This window comes from Bos indicus x Bos taurus, chromosome 11 (assembly GCF_003369695.1).
Source record: "Bos indicus x Bos taurus breed Angus x Brahman F1 hybrid chromosome 11, Bos_hybrid_MaternalHap_v2.0, whole genome shotgun sequence".
Classification (NCBI taxonomy): Eukaryota; Metazoa; Chordata; class Mammalia; order Artiodactyla; family Bovidae; genus Bos; species Bos indicus x Bos taurus.
Genome location: NC_040086.1, coordinates 95,435,738 through 95,458,335, shown reverse-complemented (window position 1 = coordinate 95,458,335; position 22,598 = coordinate 95,435,738). Strand labels below are relative to the sequence as shown.

General features: G+C 43.6%; 1 protein-coding gene across 6 annotated transcripts in view; it reads left to right on the top strand.

Moving 5' to 3' along the window:
* Positions 1-22,598, top strand: part of MAPKAP1 (mitogen-activated protein kinase associated protein 1) — a 233,883-nt gene that overhangs the window by 196,313 nt on the left and 14,972 nt on the right. For all 6 annotated transcript variants that reach the window (XM_027556277.1, XM_027556273.1, XM_027556274.1 and 3 more), the window contains one exon: positions 7,525-7,662. In XM_027556277.1, the coding sequence (XP_027412078.1) occupies positions 7,525-7,662 (138 nt within the window). The remainder of the gene's footprint in view (positions 1-7,524; positions 7,663-22,598) is intronic.

The following is a 22,598-nucleotide window of genomic DNA, read 5'->3' as shown; positions in this document are numbered from 1 at the left end:
GCCCTCATCCAAGGATGGGTGTTACTGAGATTATAGTCCAAGGTCTTGTTTAGTAAGCTCCTTGTGCTGAGCACCGTGCTGAGTTCTGCTGTACAGACATGGGCTCATTTGTGGTCAAGCCACCTCTGCGTTTGCACTCCAAGGGTAATAGTCTAGTCAAGTATAGCAGACTTGTTCCCAAGTCTCTAACTAATCTTACATTGAAATTGGCCACATTTAGCTCTGGATCCCAAGTGATTTGGGGATGTTTTTCCACTTAACAGAACTAGTGATCCACTTGATCTCAAGAATGTAAGGTTCTACTGATCTCGTTTTGGATCCCTGATAAATTGTCGGAGACTGTGCATTTTATGCTGCAATGCATTTGACCATTATAAAAGTGCATGGTGAGATACACTGGGTCTTTGTAAGCCCCAGCTTATTCGTTTGGGGATATGAATTATGTTGTAGCTCTGTCATTAATGGGTGACATCAGACAAGGCATATCCCAGCCCTGAGCTTCAATTTCTTTGTATGGAGAATGAAAGTCCCAGACTAGGTGATCTCTCAGGTCTCATTAAGCCCAAACAGCCTGTGTATCTGATCCTGTGTGTAAATTCAGAAAAGTTTCAAAGACTTCCCTGCCTGCTCTGTGGATGCTATTGATTGCTATATAGATTTAGCAAAATCCACTCTGGCAAGGAGTTGTTCAGTGGCCCTCCCAGGGGGCTTTTCCAGGCTTTCGCAGGCTGTAGGTAACCGGAAGACAAGAGGATTGTAGAACTGTGTAAAAAGAGACTCTGGGGTTTACCAGTGGTGGGGCTTTTGTCGTCTCAGACTCGCGGTTGTAGGAAAGTGATGAATGAACCACAGCTCGTGATGTCTGAGCAAATAAGCAGTAACTCAGGAAAACACTGAGGTGTGGGATGCTAAATGCTGAAACACACTGGTGTTTCAGCTTCTGGGAAGGGCGTTTTAAGTGTGCCCTGAGGGGGGCTGTGCCTTCTAAGAGCCACACATGGCCCTCGGGGACAGTAGGGAACAGCTGAGGGGTCAGAACACACACTGGACTTGGTCCCATAGACCTGGGCTTCAGCCCCAACCTCGCTGTTTACTGACATGGTTCACCCTGGGCAAGTGTGGCAGTTCACCTTCCTGCGGTCGTTTTAGTAGTAATCCTCATACTGATTGAGCCCTTACAATGTCCCAGGCGCTCTGCTCTTTTCTGCATGCTTAGGCCATTCCACCTTCATGATGCCCTGCAAGTTGGTACTGTTCCCCATTTTACAAGGGAGGAAGCTCAGGCTCACCGAGGGAGACTGCCACTTTGCCCAGGATAACATCAGCAGATCAAGATCTCCAGATTAATGACCTGGAGACCATGCAGGGCAGGGGTTCCCTAGCACCAGGGTTTCCACAGCTTCAGGTGTGAAAATGTTCTTCCTGATTTTGAATTGATCTCTTGGAGGTTGCCAGGAAGAAGTTTGCCCTCTTGGGGATAGGAGGCTATTGCCAGGATTCATGGGGTTGAGAGCATTGGTCTCCGCAATTGGACAGTCATTCTGGATCCTGGTGTTTCCCATACTGGGGTATAGAGTGGCTCCCCAAGAGAATCACCCCCCACCCTCACCCCAGACTAGAGCCTGGCAGGTCCCTCGTTCATATCCCTCCTGTGACTCTCCAAGCTCACACTCGTCCTGACCATCATCTCTTGATCTGTGTCACATCCCTTAGCCTAGTGCCTGACTCCGGATAGCAGCAGTCATGAGAAGTAGTAGTAGGTGTCCCTGTGTATGTGAATTGCTCAGTTGTGTCCAACTCTTTGCAACCCCAAGGACTGTAGCCCACCAGGCTCCTCTGCCCATGGGATTCTCCAGGCAAGAATACTGGAGTGGGTAGCCAGTCCCTTCTCCAGGGAGTCTTCCCGACCTAGGGATCAAACTGGTGTCTTGTGCATTGCAAGCAGATTCTTTACCATCTGAGCCATAACAGAAGGCCGCTAGCTATGGATTAAGCACGATGGCTGACACTTTTACAAGTCTTATTTCATTCAATCCTTATAACAAGCCCATGAGGTGGATTCTATTATTGCCAGTTTTTTAGCAAGTTTCCCAAAATCACAGCATTAGAAAATAGGGAAGCTGATCCCCAAAGTCAGGATCAGGAATGTCTGACTCCAGAGTTCCCTGTCCCTAACCTCTATGCCACTGCCTTGAAATACAAACTGGGCTGCTCCTGCCTTCCTGATAGAGATATGCTGAGCTTGTGATAAGTTGCTACACATGAAAGGACCCAGCACAGAGATTGTCCAGGGTAGGTGCCCAGTCTGTGTTAGCAGAAATAATGCACAGGGCTAATTTCCTCGTAGGGAAATCTTTCAGTTAGCTAAAACAGACACAGGTCTCCTGGCGATAACTCTAAGGCCTTGGACAAATAGTCTCCCCAGAGAGTTGTATATACGTTAGAGTTGCATTTTTGTTTATTTTGAGCTGTCTTGTTAAGGAAGGATTTATACGCTGGCGTTGATGTAGGACAGCAATCAGGCAGTGTTTTCTGCTTTGACAGTTGGTGTGATAGTTTGCTCCCAGTGAAGTTTGACTCACTGTATCTGGAAGCTGTCAGAAGTGGGAACATGAAAAGGTCATGACGGATGGCTTTGGATAAGTGGGTTGGGGAAGAGAGCTGGTAAAGGAGACAAATGGCCTCCCTTGTTTCCGAGGGAAGGGGCCAGCCCTGGCCGCTTCGGGCCAGCCTGCGTCCTGTCTTCCTCCTCACTGGCCGAGCCTGCTGGAGTGGAGCCTCCCAGGCACCGTAGGTCAGAGTGGCACCCCTGTTTGCAGCCCTGTGGGTACCGCAGGACTGCTCAGGGGAGGTCGTCTCCAGTTTAGAATCACTTCTCATCATTACCAGTTACAGAATTTAACATACTCCTGTCCTCTCATGTTTTAAAAATTGGGAAAGCGTTCTGAATTCTAAAGTAGAAACCAACCCCCACCAAAAAAGTCAACTTTTAAAATGATGTTTGTTTTTATTTTGGTGAAATTACCACTGGCCAGAGTTGACTTAACCTATGAAGCATATCCTTTTGACCTCTTTTCTATAAATATTTTCCCTGTCCTTTTCACCTAGCATCATAAGAATTTTTCCAAATCAGAGCTTTGTTTATGCTTAGTTTTTCATGGTTGCATTGTGTTCCTACATGGTTGTCTTAACTAGTCCTCTATTTTTGGCCGTTTAAGTTAGAGAAATGTAAACTTAATAGAAACCAGCTTTCCCTTCTTTTCTTGGACATAGATTTACCATTTGAATTGCCTGTTAATCATGCATAAACGACACTTCAAGGAGTGCCTCTGCCTTTCCTTTAGAAGAAAGTGAAATTGTTAGTCGCTCAGTTATGTCCAACTGACTCCGTGTGACCCCACGGACTGTAGCCCGCCAGGCTCCTCTGTCCATGAGATTCTCCAGACAAAAATACTGGAGTGGGTTGGCATTTCTTGCTCCAGGGGATCTTCCCGACCCAGGAATCGAACCTGGGTCTCCTGCAGTGCAGGTAGATTCTTTACCAGCTGAGCCACCAAGGAAGCCCTTTTCTTCAGAGACTTGACACAAAACTCTAGCCAGGGAAATCAGAACATGCTCAGCGGTTGAACAGAAGAATATTGATAGAACTTCATGCTTCAGTTTGCCACATATGAACAAAATTAAAGGTGTGCATTTATTGGCTGCTGCTGCTGCTAAGTCGCTTCAGTCATGTCCAACTCTGTGCAACCCCATAGACAGCAGCCCACGAGGCTCCCCCGTCCCTGGGATTCTCCAGGCAAGAACACTGGAGTGGGTTGCCATTGCCTTCTCCAATTTATTGACACATTTGAAAATTATTTGTTCCTTGGTGAAAATGGAGAGAGAAGATTAAAGACTGGGTGAGGAACGATGGGGTAAGTCCCACACTCGGGACCCGGATGGCTCTGGGTATGAACACGGCTTTCCCACTTAAACACTCCCCGGCCTTAAACCAGCACCTTCCCTTCTCCTAGCACAGGTTATATACAGCTCCTCGCACAGTTCTGGCAGAATAATGCTGGGGCTGAGAGGACACGTTCTGGAACCAGGTTACCTGGCTTTCTTCCCATTCCGGCTCTGCCCCTTGGCAGCTGTGTGAACTTGGGCAAGTTACGTCTCCTCCCCGTGGTTTCGAGTTCCTCATCTATAAAATAGAAGAAAACACAGGAACCGACCTCATATGGTGGTTGTGAGATTGGCATCAGTGCACACAAGGGGTTCCTACCCTTTCTGGCACAGAGTTGGTACCAGTTAATGCCTCACCACCCTTTGCCCCCGACCTGGCCTGTAGCACCAGCCTCCAAACTGCTCTCCTCTCCACCAGGCTGCCTTGTCCTTTCAGCTCCAGGCCGGGGCCCCAAGAGGTCTGTTTGCTTCAGGCTAAATTCCGCAGTGGAGACTGGTGGGTGTGCTCAGGAAAGTGGGCTCCGATGGTGCTGCCGCTTGTCCGGCAGAAGCGAGCAGGGTCCTGTGAGGCCGTGTGCCCTGCTTTAAGAAGCCAGACTCACACATCTTAAGGAGGGGAAGATTATTTAATGTAGAAAAGGATTTTTCCCATCAGGAGAGATTCCCCTACAGGCTTCTTTAAATAGTGACTCCTCTAGGCAGGCAAGTGTTTTACAGATCATTAACTGCTTGACTGAAAGCCTGCAGGGCAGAGAAAGTTAAAACTAAAGTGTTGGGAGCCCCTGCCAATTACAGATCAATCCAAAATGAAGATAAAGTATCTCTGAAACTAGAAGTCACTGGGAAAATGTGATTTGATTCAGAAAAAATCTGATTTCCACGCAGCTGTTCTGAAATATACCTCTTGTTTCAGTGGTGTTCCACCTGCCTGCCTGTCTTGATCCTAATGCATTCAACTCCCACATCTTCATCCCCAAACCGCAGACTTGGGGGTTCCCCCTGGTGAATGGTGACTACACAATAACCCCAGGGAAGGGTGTGTTTGGGAAAGTGTTCTCGTGGTGGAACAGAGCTTAGGCTACTGATGCTAAGATACAGCCCATAATGGATGAACTCTACAGGAACAATTTGCAGATAAAAATAATAGAAGTTAAAGTGTACTTTACATGATAAAAGAAAGATGAAAGAGGACTAGAGTCTGTTACATCTGAGATGGTTACAAAAGTCCTGCTTTGTGAAGTAGGCTCTGTTGAAAAGATTGATGCAATGGGGAGTGACCTTGGCTTGGAGCAGGAGCTGGTGATGTATGTATGCGCATCCCTCTGCTAAATGGACCCAGATTTGTAGCACTAATATACATGGGAGCCCAGAACCAAACTCAGTACGGCAATAAATCAACAGCCACTTTGGGTGTCATTTCTGGTTTATATTCCACTATTGTTCTATCACTTTAATTCATGTCACTATCATCTTTTCATCTGGAACAGTTTTATATAATTTTCCAGTGGAGTTACCTGACAAATCCTATCAAATTAACAAGCTACATTAACAATATTGACTGACTACGGCTTCAGGAGTTGCAGGGCCATAGAACAAAATTTTAAAACCGTGTCTCTCTGATGATGATTTTCCCCCTCCCTTTCTGAGAAAGGAATGTGGGGCAGAGTTTATTCCACAGAAGAGATATGCACATTTATTTTGCTCTGCTCGTTTTGACTTTTATAAATGTCAAAATAAGAAGCAGAGGAAGGCAGGGAATGGGGAGCCACTTACAACAACAATCATGGTGTAAGTACTTTTCTTCTTTCAGGGAACTATAGAAATGTCCAGATCTTTAACAATTAATGACCAAATTGGAGGGAAGAGTGTGACTGGGTAGTCGTAATCTATTTTAAGTGAAATGTAATAAAATCAGTCTCCTGATGCATTCTCACCCTCCTGAAATCATCTAGACCTGAACGTCCAGAGTCAATTGGGCTGATGACATTATGCCTAATTGAAATATGGCATTCCTGAAAGATGCCTAATGACAAATTCCAGCATTCGATTAATTAAAAAAATACCAATTGCTCATCTTTTCCTGAGACCACACAGTAGTGACTGGGGTTAAGCAACTGAACTGCAGGGTCTCCTTCAGATACGGCAGGTGACACTGTGCTGCAGTCTGTCCAGCCTCCTGCCTTTGTCTGGCTGCTATCTGGGATTTCTTTATTCATAAAATAAAATGGAGACAAGTGGAGTGTGTAGCACAACTCATCACTAGGATTTTGTATTTCCGTTCTTTTTTAATTTTAAATTTGGTCTGACTGTGGTCGTTGTGATCTCTTGGTTTTTGCTTTTTAATGTAGCTATTTCTTTTATCTGCCTTATCTTTTGGCCTACCAGGTTTTCTTACATGATAGTTTAGAACTCCTGAGCGTGATCCATAGGATGAAATACGTTAACTGTGGTTGTCTTTTCTGTTGCAGAATGTACATTCGGTGATTTTACCGGTTTCTTATGTCTTCATTTTGCTTGTTCTCACTTTGACCCTGACCTTGAAACTGTGGCCTAAAAATTAATTAATTTTAAGATTCCTTCTGGGGCCTACTCTGGAAGGATATTGAAGGGTTTCGTTTCACTTCATGAACAGATTCCTCAATTTTCAGTAAAACGAAAAAGAGAGCTTCTAGCCTAGATGTTATGTGTCAGGCTGGGCACCGTCTGCTCGGAGATCCAGGAGAGCGTTGCTGTGGTTTCCAAGGTGGTCCCAGGACACCCTGCCTCCTTGGTGCTGTCATGGTCGTCCCAATAGCTTTGCTCCCGGTCACTGCGCAGTGTGTTATGTCTCTCAGGGCTCTGAAAATGAAGCCTGAAGTCCCCATAGTTAACATTCTGGTTCCCTGTTAGAAAGCCTTTGTTGCATAAAGTGCACTCAGGGCTGTCTCCCTTAGCGGAGGAGCAGTACCTCCACAGCCTGAAGCCTTGCGCTTGGAAGGTTTTGCGTGAAGCACCTTGTAGTCCTCCTGTGACTCCCTTTAGATATGCTGTGGACAGTTACTTAGTGTCAGAGGCTTCTTTAGCGAGAGAGCAACTTCTCCTGTGTTTAGTGTGGAAGATTTTTCCAGGTCAGAAGCTCTTCGTTGGTAGCCTGGCTGTTTAGGCATAGGTGATTTGACAGCTCTGTCTGCCCAACCCAGATCTTCTACAACAAAACACAGCAGAGACCACTGATCAGAATTGTTTAAATGAACCTTACCTTACAGTTTATTTCACTAATGATATGTAGGTAAGCTCTATATTATATCTTTTCCAAGAAGGAAGGCTTCATAATACCTTCGTATATGGATTTTGGTTGCTGCCCCTCTCCCCACCCCGACCCTGGCTCACCCACCCAGGAGGCCAGACGGGCGGCTTCTCCGTACCATTTGGAGTCTCCTTACACCTGTCTTAAGAAGCCCATGGCATTCCCCGAAGCCCTAGAGAGAGTTCATGCTCGTTCAATTTAGGATTTACAAAACAGGTCAGGTGATTCCACTGAAATCACTTACACCTCACACTTCTCGTGGCTTCTCTTCTGTCCTCCCCTCGGCCTTATAGGTATCTCTGGAGACAAAGTGGAGATAGACCCTGTCACGAGTCAGAAAGCCAGCACCAAGTTCTGGATTAAGCAGAAGCCCATCTCGATCGATTCTGACCTGCTCTGTGCCTGTGACCTTGCAGAAGAAAAAAGCCCCAGTGAGTAGTGCCTTTTATTTATGTCCCCGTTCTCTCTCCCCCCCGCTTCCCCTCTGTGTGCTGGGTTCCAGGAGAATATATTGCCACCGTGTCCTTTTTTCCTTGGGTCTCTTTAATTCATTACCAGAAATTTCTTTTAATCAAATGGGATTGTGTTGTGGTACCCAGAGCCTGACACGGGCCCCTCTTCCGCTCAGTCTTGATGGCAGTAGAGAGGCTCACAGTGGCTCCTGACCTCAGTGCCCCCCCACCGCCACCCCCGATGGGGACTAGGGGCTGGGGGCAGCTTCCCGCCAGGAATCTGCACTCCCCAGAGCCCTCATTTCACTTTGTGTTCCCTTCCTCTGCCCGTTTGGGGGGCTGGATGAGTCAGACCCGGACCTGCCTGCCTTCCTGGCCAGATCAAGGGGAGCTGGAGAATTTCCCGTGGCAGCTGAAGACTAGATTTAGATATCCATCATGCCAGAGGTGTCAACACCCTCCAGATTATTGGCAGCTGCATGACCTACCAGCTCGTAATTAAACCCCCGCCTGGTGCTGTGGAAGAGATCACTGCTGGGCTGGCACGCCTCTGGTTAAATTACCAAAGTTGACACAGTCCAAGTGTATATTGTAGCATATATATTTTTGCAGTTCAGTAATTGAGGATAGCCTTTAGATTAATCATGTTTAGGACTTCAGTCCCATGAAAAGACAGAAAGGACACAGGTCATACTGATACTCCTCCATGGAAGAAAGGATTTGTTGTTTGGCCTGGAGAAGGCTATAAGACGCTGGTTCTCGCCTTCAGAGCCTGTTAGAATGGAGCCACCCAGCACGCACCCCAGTAGCGTAGCTTCCAACTCAGTAACTTGGAGCACCCGATTTGTGTTAGTCTCCTTTGTTCCGGTGTCTGCTAAACTGGGAACAAATACAAGGAACAGTAAGAAATCTAAAGGCCAGCAAGTGTCTGTAATGTGGCTCCAGTTTTTGAGATAAAACTAACTAAACAGGGACCTAAAGAACAAAACCTGGGCCTGTATACCACCTGGCCTCGTTTATGCGGGGGGTGTATAATTGTTTTGTTGAATCCAGCCGTACTACATGGTCTCCTACTGTCAGCTCCGTAGCCTACAGCTGAGCAAGAAGGGGGACCCTAGTGGTGCAGGGAAAGGAGGAAGGCCATGCTCACCCCTACCGTCCCACCACCCTGTCGTCCCAGTGAGGCCTCGGTGGCTGCAGAGACAGCATGGCTGCCAGAAGGAGTGGTGAAAAACCACCTGCTGCTCTGGGGCCCTTGCCCAAAGGCCGCCAGAGTCCCTCCTCCTTTAGATAAACATCTTTTTCCTAATCCCTCTCCCTCAAGCTAGTCAGCCAATAAAGATGTCATCATTCTAGCATCTTTCTTCCCAAGAACTCAAGATGCTTTGCAAAGTAACATTTTATAAATGCTCCATGTCTCTGAGAAATGAGAGCAGTCCACTTACATGTTACACAGGGGGTTACGCTGGAGTGGAAAGGTTAGGGAAAGAGCTAGAAACAGGATTCAGATTTCCCTTATATTCCTACCAAGACACTTTGCAAGCCAGGCTGGGCTTCAGGCATCAGAAGGTAAAGGATGTGACACACCCAACCTAATAGGGAATAAAGCAGAGATGTACAGCCACCCCTCCTGTTGCCTCTTGAGGCCACTCAGCCAAGAAGTACTTCTCACACATCTCTGAGGGTGAGGCCAAGTTCCAAAGTCTTAGGGATCCAGAGCAGACCTGGGCCCCACCATTTCAGTATTGACGGCCCAGCAGGAGAGTCTTTTGTCGTGTGCTCAGACCTACTTGATGGCTCTGTGTAAAACCTGCACGTGTAGGTCTTGTAGAGGTTCCCCCTCTCACTCTGGAACTGTGACCCTTTGTGAGCAGAGAGGCACGCTGCCTGCCCCAGTAAACACTTCCTGAATCCTTGTCTCCATCACAGCACTTTCAAACCATGTCCCTTAAAACTCTGGGTTCTCGGGAGACCGCCGGGTCCTGTGTGTGTGTCTGTGTGTTTGTGTGTATATGTATGGGTGTGTATGTGTAGGACACAGTTGGGCATGAGGCTTCCCCTTCACCCAAAGGATTCTGCATTTAACTCCAACCAGTTTGAGGATTCTGCACTTGAAAAAGTCAATTGATAAAAAGGATTTTGCTGTTTAAAAAAAAAAAAAAATATATATATATATATATATATATATATATTTGAAAGTTGCAGGCTCACAAAATGAAATTCAGACATTGACTGTTTCAGGCTGGTGGCCCATAATTTCCCATCGTGAATTTGGACTGTAGTCTCTGTGAACTACCAGCACACAATCACACGTGGAATTTTGTGCTTCTGCTCTCCCCTCTGCCTGGAATACACCTCCACTCTGACCCTTTCTCTCATTTATGGACACCTCCGTTTCCTCACACCCAGCCCCCTCATTTGTCAAGATCCAGCTCCCAGTGTCAAGACTCTTTCTGTAATTCTGCCCCCTGGAGTTTGCACACACCCCTGGTAAAGCAGTTTATACACACTGTGTGTGTGTATTTGAGCTCCCACCCCCATTTCCATGCTGAACTCACAGACTAGAGACTGGTTTCCGTAGCCTTGTCCCCTAGCTCAGCACCTTCAGGGTTGTTCTCGGTGAGTGTTCACTGTTGTGAAATAGAACTCAATGAGGCCACAGTTTAGAAATCAAAAGTTATTCAACGTCATTTATATTGTAAAGTGCCCAAAGACGTATTCAATGAATCAGCTTGATGCTGTTACTGTTTTATGATTTCCAGTATCTTCATCAAATTAATTCATTGACTTAATCTAAAAAGTTCATCTTCAAAACCATCATTAGACCACAGAATTAATCTATGGGGCTGCTGCTTCATTTTTTTAAAAGGATTAATGGTAACCCTTTTTTATCTTCTGTGTCTGTTGAACCTTAGAAAAAAGTTATTTTAACAGCACTAAAGAAATGAAAGTCAATATATTTCATAAGTTTAGCCTGTGATTTTTATCAGCATAGTGATGTATGTTTGTAGCTGAGTTTACATCAAAAATTATTCTTGGGGCCTTCTTGAATGAATTATGGCAAAGAGAGAGAGTCTAGAAGTAGATAAGGTTTTTTGATTTCTGCAATATATTTCCTTTTTCATGTTTTTATCTCTTACAACACAAGTGTCTTGCCGAAGACTGGAACGTGTGACCAACTGGAATAATTTAGTTGTGAAAACAGAGCAGACGTGCTATTAAACAGCCCTCTTTACAAAAAGGCAGTAAGTGTTGGGAGGATAATGAAGTTGTCCCCAGTCCTACTTGAGACATGTTTGTCAGAATTTTGAACAGAAAAGAAATGGTTTTTTAAAACCTTCGAGTATGGCCAGTTTGCAGTGTATATTGAGAAAGCTGCTGTCAAACCATTAATCTGGTCGTCATAAAGAACACAACTCAAGTTTAATTGATGCCGAATCCAAAATGTATGTGAACAGCTGACTTGGCAAAGGGACTGAGCGTTGAGAGCGCCTGCAGTGAAACACATCGTTACGTGCACTGTGGAGTCAGAAAGGCCCGGGCTCTGAAGCCATGCGCCGTAAATAGCCATTCTGTGACTCTCTCTGCTCCCCTCGCTTCTCCCTCTTTGGCCATGTTCTCCCAGGGATGATTTATTGCTCTGTCCCTGTGAGTGTTTAAGACTTGGAACTTAATCACTAAATAGATACATGCCTTTAAAAAAAATTGTACATGTAAATATGGACTCTTAACAAAAGTTAGTTGAGAGAAGCAGTGTGTCCACCACCCTGAGAAATTAAGAATAACTTCTGCCTTTCTGGATTTTAAAAAATGCTGTTTGCTGCTATTATTATTCAAATCAGTGATGTCTAAGTCAGATTTTGCCACTCCTTAGGGTATCTTTTGCTGTTTTGAAGGATGTCACTGACCTCTCAAAGATGAATTAATGTGAATTCATTTTAACTGAACAAAGATTTGTATACAGCGTATAGAAGAACGTTTCCAACAGAAAAAAATACAGTTGAATTGTCTCAGAAATATTTCTCTGTCCTTATAAGGTCTAGACATAGGCTTTAAATGTGGTGGGCACTCTTTTTAAGTCCTGGTTTCAAATTCCAATAGTCAAACAAAAGCAAGGACCCTTTCTGTGAAATTAGCACCCATCGGGGACTCTGAAGCTGTATTTAAATAAAGTACCAGACTCAAGGATGCCACGTCTGGTTTTATAAGAAGGTTGTGCAGGTTTAGTCTTTAAAGGAAGCAGCCTATCATTAAGAAATCAGATTTAAACTTTAATAAAGTAGCTGTCGTCTTTATAGCTGAAAAGAGCTCTGTATCTCAATTAAGTATAGATGATATAAAATCTTAAGGAAGCAACATAATAGAAGTAACCTGATTACATTCTCTTGCAATAGTATAATTTAAAGGAAATCAGATTGCATGGATGCTGGTTGTGTTGGGGGTGGATGGGGGGATTGTTTGTTTGGTTTTTTTCGGGGGGTGGGGGGCGGTGGTTCAAAACACTGGATCCAGGGCAGGAACTCTTTGAGATTGTGAGTTTACCAAACTGCAGGAGACTGTTAAGCCCTGGTGAATAGAACCTGCTGGATATTTGAGCTGAGATTCAGTTAAGGTTTTGAGTTAAATTTGCTGGGTTTATTGGTGACCTCCCACTTAAATGAATCTTTCTTTTCATAAGTACTTGACAAGATCTGTAAAGTAGTGTATTTAATTTACTAATTAAATTAAAGCTACTGAATAATGATTTGTCCACATTGATTTAGCTTAAATAGGAAAGATCAGCATTGTTGTGATCTTCAGCAACCTTAATGGCCGAGCCAGTTAAACACAAAGGCCTCTTGTGTTTTATAGGTCAGGAGTACATAGGTAAGCCCTGGCTATAATTGAATTGCCTGCACTGCACCCTGCCGTTGCAGATTTCCTCTGCCTCCCCGCTCCATTGTTGCACTGGGGCTTAAGAGAATGTTAACGCCGTAATAGGCACAGGGCCTTCCCCATTATACGTCTTGCTATCGAGCGGTTCTGCATGACTAGTTAAAGAAGATGGCAAGAAGATTAATGAAAGCCGGGCTAATACAGAAGGGGGTACTTTTGCAAGACTTCTACCGAGGAGATATTAGAGCTGAACCAGAGCTTGGCTTTTTCTTTATCCTGTGACCTTTGAACCTGCCTGACTGTTGAGAGCTGCCAGGGAAGTCGACATTTTGATTGATGTTGGTACACGAGTCAGTCTTTCCCATTGAATTCCACATCTGCACGAAAATAGCTTTTCCAGCAGAATTCATACTGGCTCGAAGTGATAGCCCAATTGATGGCTGAACTGCTGTTACGTAGTTTTCATTTAAACCTAAAAGTATCTGATGGTTTAATTCACTATCCAGTTTTCATAGATTATAAGCCTTCACTTATATGTTCTTAATGGGTTTATCAACCCATGGTGAAAGAGCAGTATTAAGGAGTGTTCAAAGATTTGCAAACAGAGCTACAAGGAGGTTTTATGGGGGAGTAAAAGCAGTCATCAAACAAACCCTTCACCATCCTTAAAAAAGAAAAATCAGTCTGAGGGCCCAGGCAGACTGACCTTCAGGTTTTTGTAAATAAAGCCAAGTGTCTGTTTCTGGAAAGCTTTCCATGGGAGAGTCTGAAACCCTGCCTCCGCACTCCACCTGAGCCCCAGCTTAGAGCTGCTGTTGATCCAACCAGATGCTAGTTTCCCTGAACTTGACCTTGGGACACTAGCGTTCTCTCCAAAAGGGATTATTATGGTCTGCTTATAAGATGGTACAGTGCAGATAGAAACCTCTTCATTTGTTCTCACTAATTTTGTTACTTTGTTTGTGAAGCTGCACGCCTCGTGTGTGTGTGTGTGCGTGCACACGCATCTGTGTGTACAGCCCCCACCCTCTCTCCCAACAAAGGCAAGTGAGGAGACTGGCAGAAGGACTCTGGTTTTGTTACTAAAATCAACTTGGGCACGTTGCAGCTCATACATTGAATCCTCTGACCACCTGATTTCTTGTCTCCCTGCTTGACAGGAGTAACTCTAACAGACACACACACACACACACGTTGATGTGACAAGTATCTCAACTCCTACAAGAGGTGGGACCCAGGAATTGTGTCATATTCTTTAGAGGCCCCTGAGATTGTGGGAGGGACATGAGGGTAAGCATTCAGCTACCGCTGGGTGAAAGAGCTGCACCCCGAGGTGTGTGGGTGGGTGGGTGGGTGTCCCTGACTGTGCAGGTGGACTTCTTGCCCCAGTAAGTAAGGCGCTTGCATTTATAGCCACATCCTCAGACTCTGTTGATTCCTAGGAGGTCCAGGATATTTCAAACATCAGGTGAGCAAGCTATGTTGCGTTTTTACTCTCTGACAAGGAGTTATTTCCTAAGTTCCAGATCAAATATGGTAAGTACTGCTCGATTACAAAACACAGCCGACTCTAACATATTAAATACCCCAGTTATTGAATCGCCTTTTCATAAGAGTACTCTGGAGCACAATCAGGAGCAGGCAATGCCTCGTCCTTTTAACAGATATGTTTCCTAGCCCTATTAAAAGGGGTCTTCATCTATCCTGTCAAAGGGAGTCTGCTGGGGTTTTTTAGTTTAATTACACTATCCAATTAAAACTCCTTGCTGCATTTGGATGCGCCTCTCCTTGGGCCTGAGTGGATATGACATTTACAAGGCTCGCCTTTCAAGCAGACAATAGTGTGATTGATGAGGTGCACGTTCAGTGAAGGAGGCGAGTGCCTGTGGAAGTGCTGCTTAGTGCATTTTGATTTATTTATCATCTTCTTCCAAAACAAGGGAGCTGCCGGGGAAATGGGTTTTAGGCAATCGGGGGGGACCACCTCAGTCTTTGCAAGTGTGTGGTAAGGAAAGGCCTGGAGTGTGCCATAGGATAAAGGTGGAGAAACACTGTTAAGCGTGGGCCCAGCTTGCATCATCGAATGCCAGGCTGCATTCTTAGGTTCTCTGACCCAGTTTGGTTTCCAGTACCCTCCAGCTGTGGTCTGCTGTTAAGTAGGCCATCACTGTGTTTTAGGGAACAGTTGCTGGGGGTGGATAACATTGGCCAGATCCCTGAGAACGCAGCCTGTGGGAGCCAACCCAGCATGTGTCCTGTTGACTGGCCCAGTCATCATTAACCGGAACCTGACATTTGTACTGAGCATGCCTGTTTATGTTCCCAGCTGCATCCTCCAGCAGTCCAGCAGCTTCTTTCCAGGAGTTAGCAGTCAGTGGCTCTTCCTCTAACTCGGCCTGGCCACACTGAACATTTAAAAGTTGCTTCTTGAATTTGGAATTGGCCAAGAGCAGGTGAGGCTCTTCAACAAAGACATACGGAGCCACAGTGGAGAACTTCTCAAAAGCTGCAATGACAGGGCAAACCCAGTCATGTTAAGCACCTTGTTCTTAACCTGCTCTTCTGCATACCCTCAGCATATGGTAGTCAAGACTAGTGTGCTTATCTCTGTTGTTCCTGGAAAAGAGGTATTTAGTACAGTGTGGGGCCTCTCGAAGGGTCAGCACTCCTGAATTTAGAGGCAGGTGATTCTGCTCTGAGCCCTAGACAGATGATAAGAACAGTAAACCTCTCATATCCATTACCAGGTACTACAGTTGCTCATGGGGACCTGCTGGGGGCACGTCTGCTAAGTTTGTAACATACAAGAATGTCTGTGTTTGTGAAGAAAATTGACTGGTACTGAGATACTCAGTGGGTTTTCTTACACTCTCTGTAAACTTTCTTCATCTTTCCCTAGGACTTACTAATAAACAAGAATTTCCTTGTGATGATTGGAATATTGGTATCAGAGTAAAAGACATTTGGAGGTATCACCCTTTTTTTCCTCCTGGGAGAAGCCTCCTTTTTGCTATTAAATTTTCACTTAATTGTTGACTTGGGCCTTATGAACCTATAATTTTTTTTAAAGAGTTATATAAGTATAATGGAAGGTTTGCATGCATTTACATTCTCCTTGATTTTAATTATCATTTCCTCAAGTTTTTTTTTGATTGTAACACTAGAAGAGATCCTAATTGAGAAGAAGGTAAGGGGAGAGATTGTTTCCTACCAAAGAAATCTGTGGGAAAGATTTCTCAGCTGGATAAATGATTGGAAAAATCTGTTTCCCTTGCCTCCTGCCAAGCTCCAAACTGTGCTTTCATAATAAATAAATGGAGTGCTTAGGTTTTAAGTTATTCCTGTAGATGTGGAAATAGTAAGGCATTCTTTCATTAAAATCAACATATGTATTGCTTACAAGACTCCCATAGGCAACTTCCAGGACAGGGTAACTGTAACCAGATTAGCCCTTCTATCATAAATGACTGGAAAACTGCACAGAATGTAAGAAACTGTTCTCAGACTTTGGAAAACAAGCAGTACAGGACTGTGAACCCCGGGAGAAGTGAAACAAATGAGGTGAGACCTACGATCACCTCAGCTTTCTTCCAGGGTTTTCCAAGGAGAATAGAGCAGTCTCACTGAGCTAAGAGACACAGATCAGAGTTAGGAGAACTAAAATTAGCAAAATTGAGTATGGAGATTGCCTGGAGTATCCCAGAGGAACCTGGCAGGCTACAGTCCATGGACTCACAAGAGTCGGACACGACTTAGCGACTAAACCGCTGCTGCCACCAAGTACGAAGGGGAGGGAGCTATACCGAGAGAGCTCTAGGAAGAAGCCCTGTAAAGCCCTTTACTCTTCTGTTGTATACTAAGCTCTGTGTGTCTGTGGTGGATCTCACGAATCTGGTCAAAAAACAACTGCTGGGAGCTAGAAACTAACATTCTGGCCAAAACTCAAGTTTATAGCTCCCCAGTCATTGAAGCATCCAGGACATTTCGTCATGACTCTGGAAAGGCCATATCTTAGGAGTAAGGCTAAACTAGCCCTAGATTAAAGACTGCTTTAATTCTTAAGAAAGTTTTAAAAGGAGACTTGAAAGGATCAAACTGATCCACATGTAAATTAACTGACTGCCAGAACAAAGCCCAATAGTCTCTAAAAGATGGTGACAAGAGGCAGACATCACACAGAGCATAGTGTTCATAATATCCAACTTTCAGTCAGAAATCACATGGCGTGCAAAGAAGCAGGAAAAATTTGTCCCATAACCAGGAGAAAAATCAATCAATAGAAGCAGAGTCAGGAGTGGAGAGAGAATAGAATTGGCAAGTAAGTACTTAAGAATTCTTATTATTATAAGTATGTTCAAAGACTTAAAGGAAAACAGCTCAAAAAGAAGAGAAATGGAACCTTTAAAAAGAACCAAATGAAAATTCTAGAGCTGAGGAATACAACACCTGAATCAAAACACTGACTGTGGGAGCACATCAGGAAGATTAAGAGAAAAGGTCAGAATGTTAGTTATCTGTTGCCACATAACAAATTGTCTCGAAACTCAGTGGCTTAAAACAACAGTAACACTTACTGTCTTGCAGTTTCATGGGTCGGGAATCCAGCACAGCTTAGCTGGGTCCTCTCGCACAGGGCCTCTCCTCTGGCCACAGTCACCTCAGGGTTCAGTAGGGGCAGGATGTGCTTCCAGGCTCACTGAGTAGTTACTGGCAGAGTTCATTTCTTTGTTCACCTCAGTTCCTTACCACAAGGGCCTCTCCACAGGGAGGCTCTCAAAATGGCATCTGGCTTCATCCAAATAACCAGAAGCAGGAATGTACTAGGAAGAAAGAAGTCACAGTGTTTTATAACCTAATCTCAGAAATACAGCCCAGCACTTTTGCTATACTTTATTCATTGGAAGTAAGTCACTAGGTCTAGCCCAAAACAAGACAAGGAGGTTACACAAGGCCATGCAAAGCAAGAGGTGGGATCCTTGAAAGTCATTTCAGAATCTGCCTATTGCAATCAGTGAACTTTAAAGGACAACAGAAAATATTCAAAGTGAAGCACAGAGAAGAAATGGATGAAAAGAACAAAGGCTGTGGAATAATAGCAAATGTTCTAACATACATGTGTTATGTTATGACTCTCAGGGATGGTAGAGAAAACTGTTCCAGATTTGTTTAAAAATACCAGTCCACCAACCTTAGAAGTCCAAAGATGGCCAAATAGGATAAATATAGAGAAAACCACATCAAGGCACATCATAATCAAATTGCAGAAAACCAGTGATAAAGAGAAAACTTAATAAGCAACCAGAGAGACCAAGATAAGAATAATTTCCCACCAGAAATAATGCAGTCCAGATGATGGAATGACATTGCTTGCTAAAAGAAAATCTTGTCAACCAAGATTTCTATATTCAGTGAAAAAATCCTTCAGAAATGAAAGTGAAGACATTTCCAGACATTAAAAAAATGAAAGAATTTGTGCCATTAAACCTTCACTATAAGAAACATGGAAGGCTAGAGGGGGGAGAAAATTGCCAGATACAAACCCAGATCTACACAAAGAAATCAAGAGTACACAAAATGTCACCATTAGCAACTATACAGAATGAACAAAGAAAAAGGAAATAAGCCAGACCTCTTTGAACAGAGATTGACAAACTCTGGCCCACAGGCTAAATCCAGCCCACCGCCTATTTTTGTATGGCCTATGCACTAAGAATTGGAGAAGGCAATGGCACCCCACTCCAGTACTCTTGCCTGGAAAATCCCATGGATGGAGGAGCCTAGTAGGCTGCAGTCCATGGGGTCGCTAAGAGTCAGACACGACTGAGCGACTTCACTTTCACTTTTCACTTTCATGCATTGGAGAAGGAAATGGCAACTCACTCCAGTGTTCTCGCCTGGAGAATCCCAGGGACGGGGGAGCCTAGTGGGCTGCCGTCTGTGGGGTCGCACAGAGTCGGACACGACTTAAGTGACTTAGCACCATGCACTAATAATAGTTTTTAACGTGTGAATATTTGCAATTGATTTGATGATATGGAACATTAGTTTTGAATTCCATTTTTTAAGCGAAACATCATCTCCCCTCAAAAAAAAATTCTGTCCTCAGGAACAGCTTGTAGTACCCCCGCAGAAGATACATTTGATTGTTACATTTTGAATTTTTTTAATTTAAAAATGTAGAATTTTTCTCTTGTTATAAAAGTGTCTGTTAAAGAGCCATAACTTTGTCTGTTGGCCCACAAAGCCTAAAGTGTTTACTGTCTGGAAAAGTTTATCTTGGTGAGTGAGAGTGAAAAGACAGAGAATCTACCAAGTGTCAGGCAGTGTCCCAAGTGCTTTATATGCACTGCTTAGTTCTTGCAACAACTCTCTGAGGTGTATGTACATGTGTTATAGAAATCTCAGTTGATTTTATCCTAGGATTGCTTAATCTTAGTAACAACTCTGTGAGACAGACATTATTCCCATTTTATAAGTGAGGAAACTAGGACTCAGAGAAGTTATGTAGCTTGTCTGAAGTTACGTATGAGTGGTGACAGAGACTTATTCTCTTCCCTGTGCGCTAAACCAAAGCCAGGGCACTTAAACCTCTGTGCTTTTTAGATGGAAGAGTATCCCTAGGCCCCCAGCTCATAAAGTCTTTCTTTTTTTTTCTTGCAAAATACTCTCTATTGATAAATTTATTGAATATTTTGAGGACTTCGGGTTTTATTTTATTTTTAATTGGAGGATAATTACAGTACTGTGCTGGTTTCTGCCATACATCAACATGAATCAGCCATAGGTATGCGTATATCCCCTCCCTCTTGAACCTCCCTCCCACCTCTCGCCCATCCCACCCCTTTAGGTTGTGACAGAGCACTGGATTTGAGCTCCCTGTGTCATACAGCAAATTCCCACTAGCTATTTATTTCTTAACAGATTTTAACTATGCTTCGTTATCTGGTTTCTCCTCCTAGAGGATATTAAATGCAAAAAAATATAAGGGCGAGAAAGAATTATAGAACTTAATAATAAAGACAGTGGAAAGTGAAAACTGACAAGAGCTGACCAAAAATGAAACAAAACAAAAAATGTTAAAAAGCAGTCCAAAAACAATAAGCACAGTAGTATGGCAATATCTTAACTATTTTGCAGTGAGATGTAGCCCTGAGGAAATCATGATATTCAATATTTATAAAGATGAACATGGTAACACAGTATTTATTTTCCTTATACTCTAATACAGGGCTTTCCTGCTGGCTCAGATGGTAGAGTCTCCTGCCTACAATGTAGGAAACCAGGGTTCAATCCCTGGGTCAAGAAGAACCCACTTCAGTATTCTTGCCTGGGGAATTCCATGGATAGAGGAGCCTGGCAGGCACTAGTCCATGGGGTCATAAAGAGTCGGACACGATTGAGTGACTAACACTTTCACTTTCATACTCGAACATGGGAGGAAATTTTGTAGTATGGAGTTTTTATGCTTAAGATGGAAAAGGTATGTTTTTTGCATAAAGGTCACTCAAGCTGTCTGCTGCACGGGTTGGATAGCTTTTATCTAATTTAACCCTCCCAAGAGAACGTGCAAACTCAAACTTGCTACAAACTGAGGACAGAATTTTCAGATACAGAATTTGTTTCTTGCTTGTCTGCCTCTTTAATGCTAAAGAATGAAACTCAACCAATACTTGGTTACTGAAATGCCATATTATATTTTGTTAGAACAACTGACACATGAATCAAAGCATCAAAAGACCCCATAAATATTGTTTAATTCTTTTGCTGACATACATCTGCTGCATAGGAGGGTAGAAGACCTGTCTCAAGGAGAAGGACTTGTGAAATTGTGTGAGTTGCAAGCTGAACTAACCATTCATTTCATGGAACTCAGTTTATACCTGAAAGAGCAACTGACAAACTATAGTTATTCAAGCCTAACTATTTAGCATACATTTTCTTGAAAATGAAGTAATCCTGCCATTTCACAGAAAGTAAGTTAGTATTTGATGCCAGGGATGAAATTCAGGCTTTTGGATGAAAATTAGAGTCTCAGAAAATTTGTATCCATCACTGTGGACTTCACTTCTCATTACTTTTCTGAAGAGATCAGTGGCGATAGTTAATGAATATTGAGATTTTTTTATATTGTATAATGTGTCAACATATGGAAGACCTGTGTATTTTCTAGACTACTGCATGTTGTTACAAAACCATCCAAGAGTAAAAACGTCATTTAGGGGCTTCTCTGTTGGACTGCAAGGAGATCCAGCCAGGCCATTCTGAAGGAGATCAGCCCTGGGATTTCTTTGGAAGGAATGATGCTAAAGCTGAAACTCCAGTACTTTGGCCACCTCATGTGAAGAGTTGACTCGTTAGAAAAGACTCTGATGCTGGGAGGGATTGGGGGCAGGAGGAGAAGGGGACGACAGAGGATGAGACGGCTGGATGGCATCACTGACTTGATGGAGGTGAGTGTGAGTGAACTCCGGGAGTTGGTGATGGACAGGGAGGCCTGGTGTGCTGTGATTCATGGGGTAGCAGAGTTGGACACGACTGAGCAACTGAACTGAACTGAACTGATGGTCCAGTGGCTAAAACTCCACGCTCCCAATGCAGGGGGCCCAGGTTCAATCCCTAGTCAAAGAACTAGATCCTACATAGCGCAACTAAGAGTTCACATACTGCAGTTAAGGTTCCAAACGCCGCAACAAAGACTTGATGCAGCCAAACAAATTAATATTTTTCTTTAAAAGAGTCATGCAAAGTGCAAGACAGACCAATGAATTTAAGTGTAACAATACAAAAAGTTTATTCATATGGTTTTAGATTCCACGTTGCAGCTAATCTTTAAGGAGATATCATTTATCAAGTTTTGTATGATATCAAAGAATATTTGCAGATAATATTAAAAATCTATGTGAGGCTGACTTTTTCTCATATGCTTCAACCTAAGCAGTCACAACAAATCAAATGCAAAAACAGAATATAATATAGCTATACTCTGTCAAACCAAATATTGATATTTTATAATTTTCAAAACTATACAGTAATGCCAGGTTTTTCATTAAAGCTTTGTTGTTTGAGGGAATATAAGGGTTTCACCATTAAAAAATACATTGTGTTAACTTGCAATAAGTTTATTATTTTTTAATGGATTAATAGTTTTTAAATTTCTCAGTTTGAATTTCTAATATAATAATAATAGAGATAATCCACATAAACAAAAGCTTTTAGGGCTCCTCAGTAATGTTTGCGTGTAAGGGGATTTGGAGCCAAAATGTTTGACAACTGCTAATCTAGGGTCTCGAAAATCATCTAAGAAGTTTGGACTTTATTCTGAAGACAATAGGGAAAGAAACACTGTAGAGTTTTATGTCGGGGAGTAATAGGACCAGATGTGTGTTATAAAAGGACGACTCCTCTAGGTAGACCTTTGGGTCTGAAGACGACGTGACCTACAGAAGGAAGACCAAGAAGCAGCACCAGATGGTCAGGACTGGGTGGAGGGCGGTGGTCACAGGATGAGAAGGGATGGAAGATAAATGTATGAAAACTGTTTAGGGGACCAAATGCTTGGGGCTTGGTGAGCCCTCCAGGTGCACTAACAGAGCTTTGAACACTTATTTTTTGCCGCGTCAGGTCTTAGTTGTGGCATGCAGGCCTAGTTGTCGCGGGGTAGGTGTGATCTTAGTTCCCTGACCAGAGATGGAACCCCCGTCCCCTGTATTGGAAGACAGGTTAACCACTGACCATCATAGAAATCCCCAGAGCTTTTGATTTAAGGGGAAACGTAGACTTCAGTTCTGGATGTGCACCACTGCAGGCCATAGAGGATGGTGGATACAGTTGGCTCTGAAAGTCTGAAGAAAGGTCTCAGCCAGACACCTGCTGTGGGATCATCAACATCTGACCCTGCTAAGTCACTTCAGTCATGTCTGACTCTTTGCAACCCCTTTAAGAGTGTAAGGGGATTTGAAGCCAAAATGTTTGACAACTGCTAATCTAGGGATAAATAGATATAAGGGACTAGATCTGATAGAGTGCCTGATGAACTATGG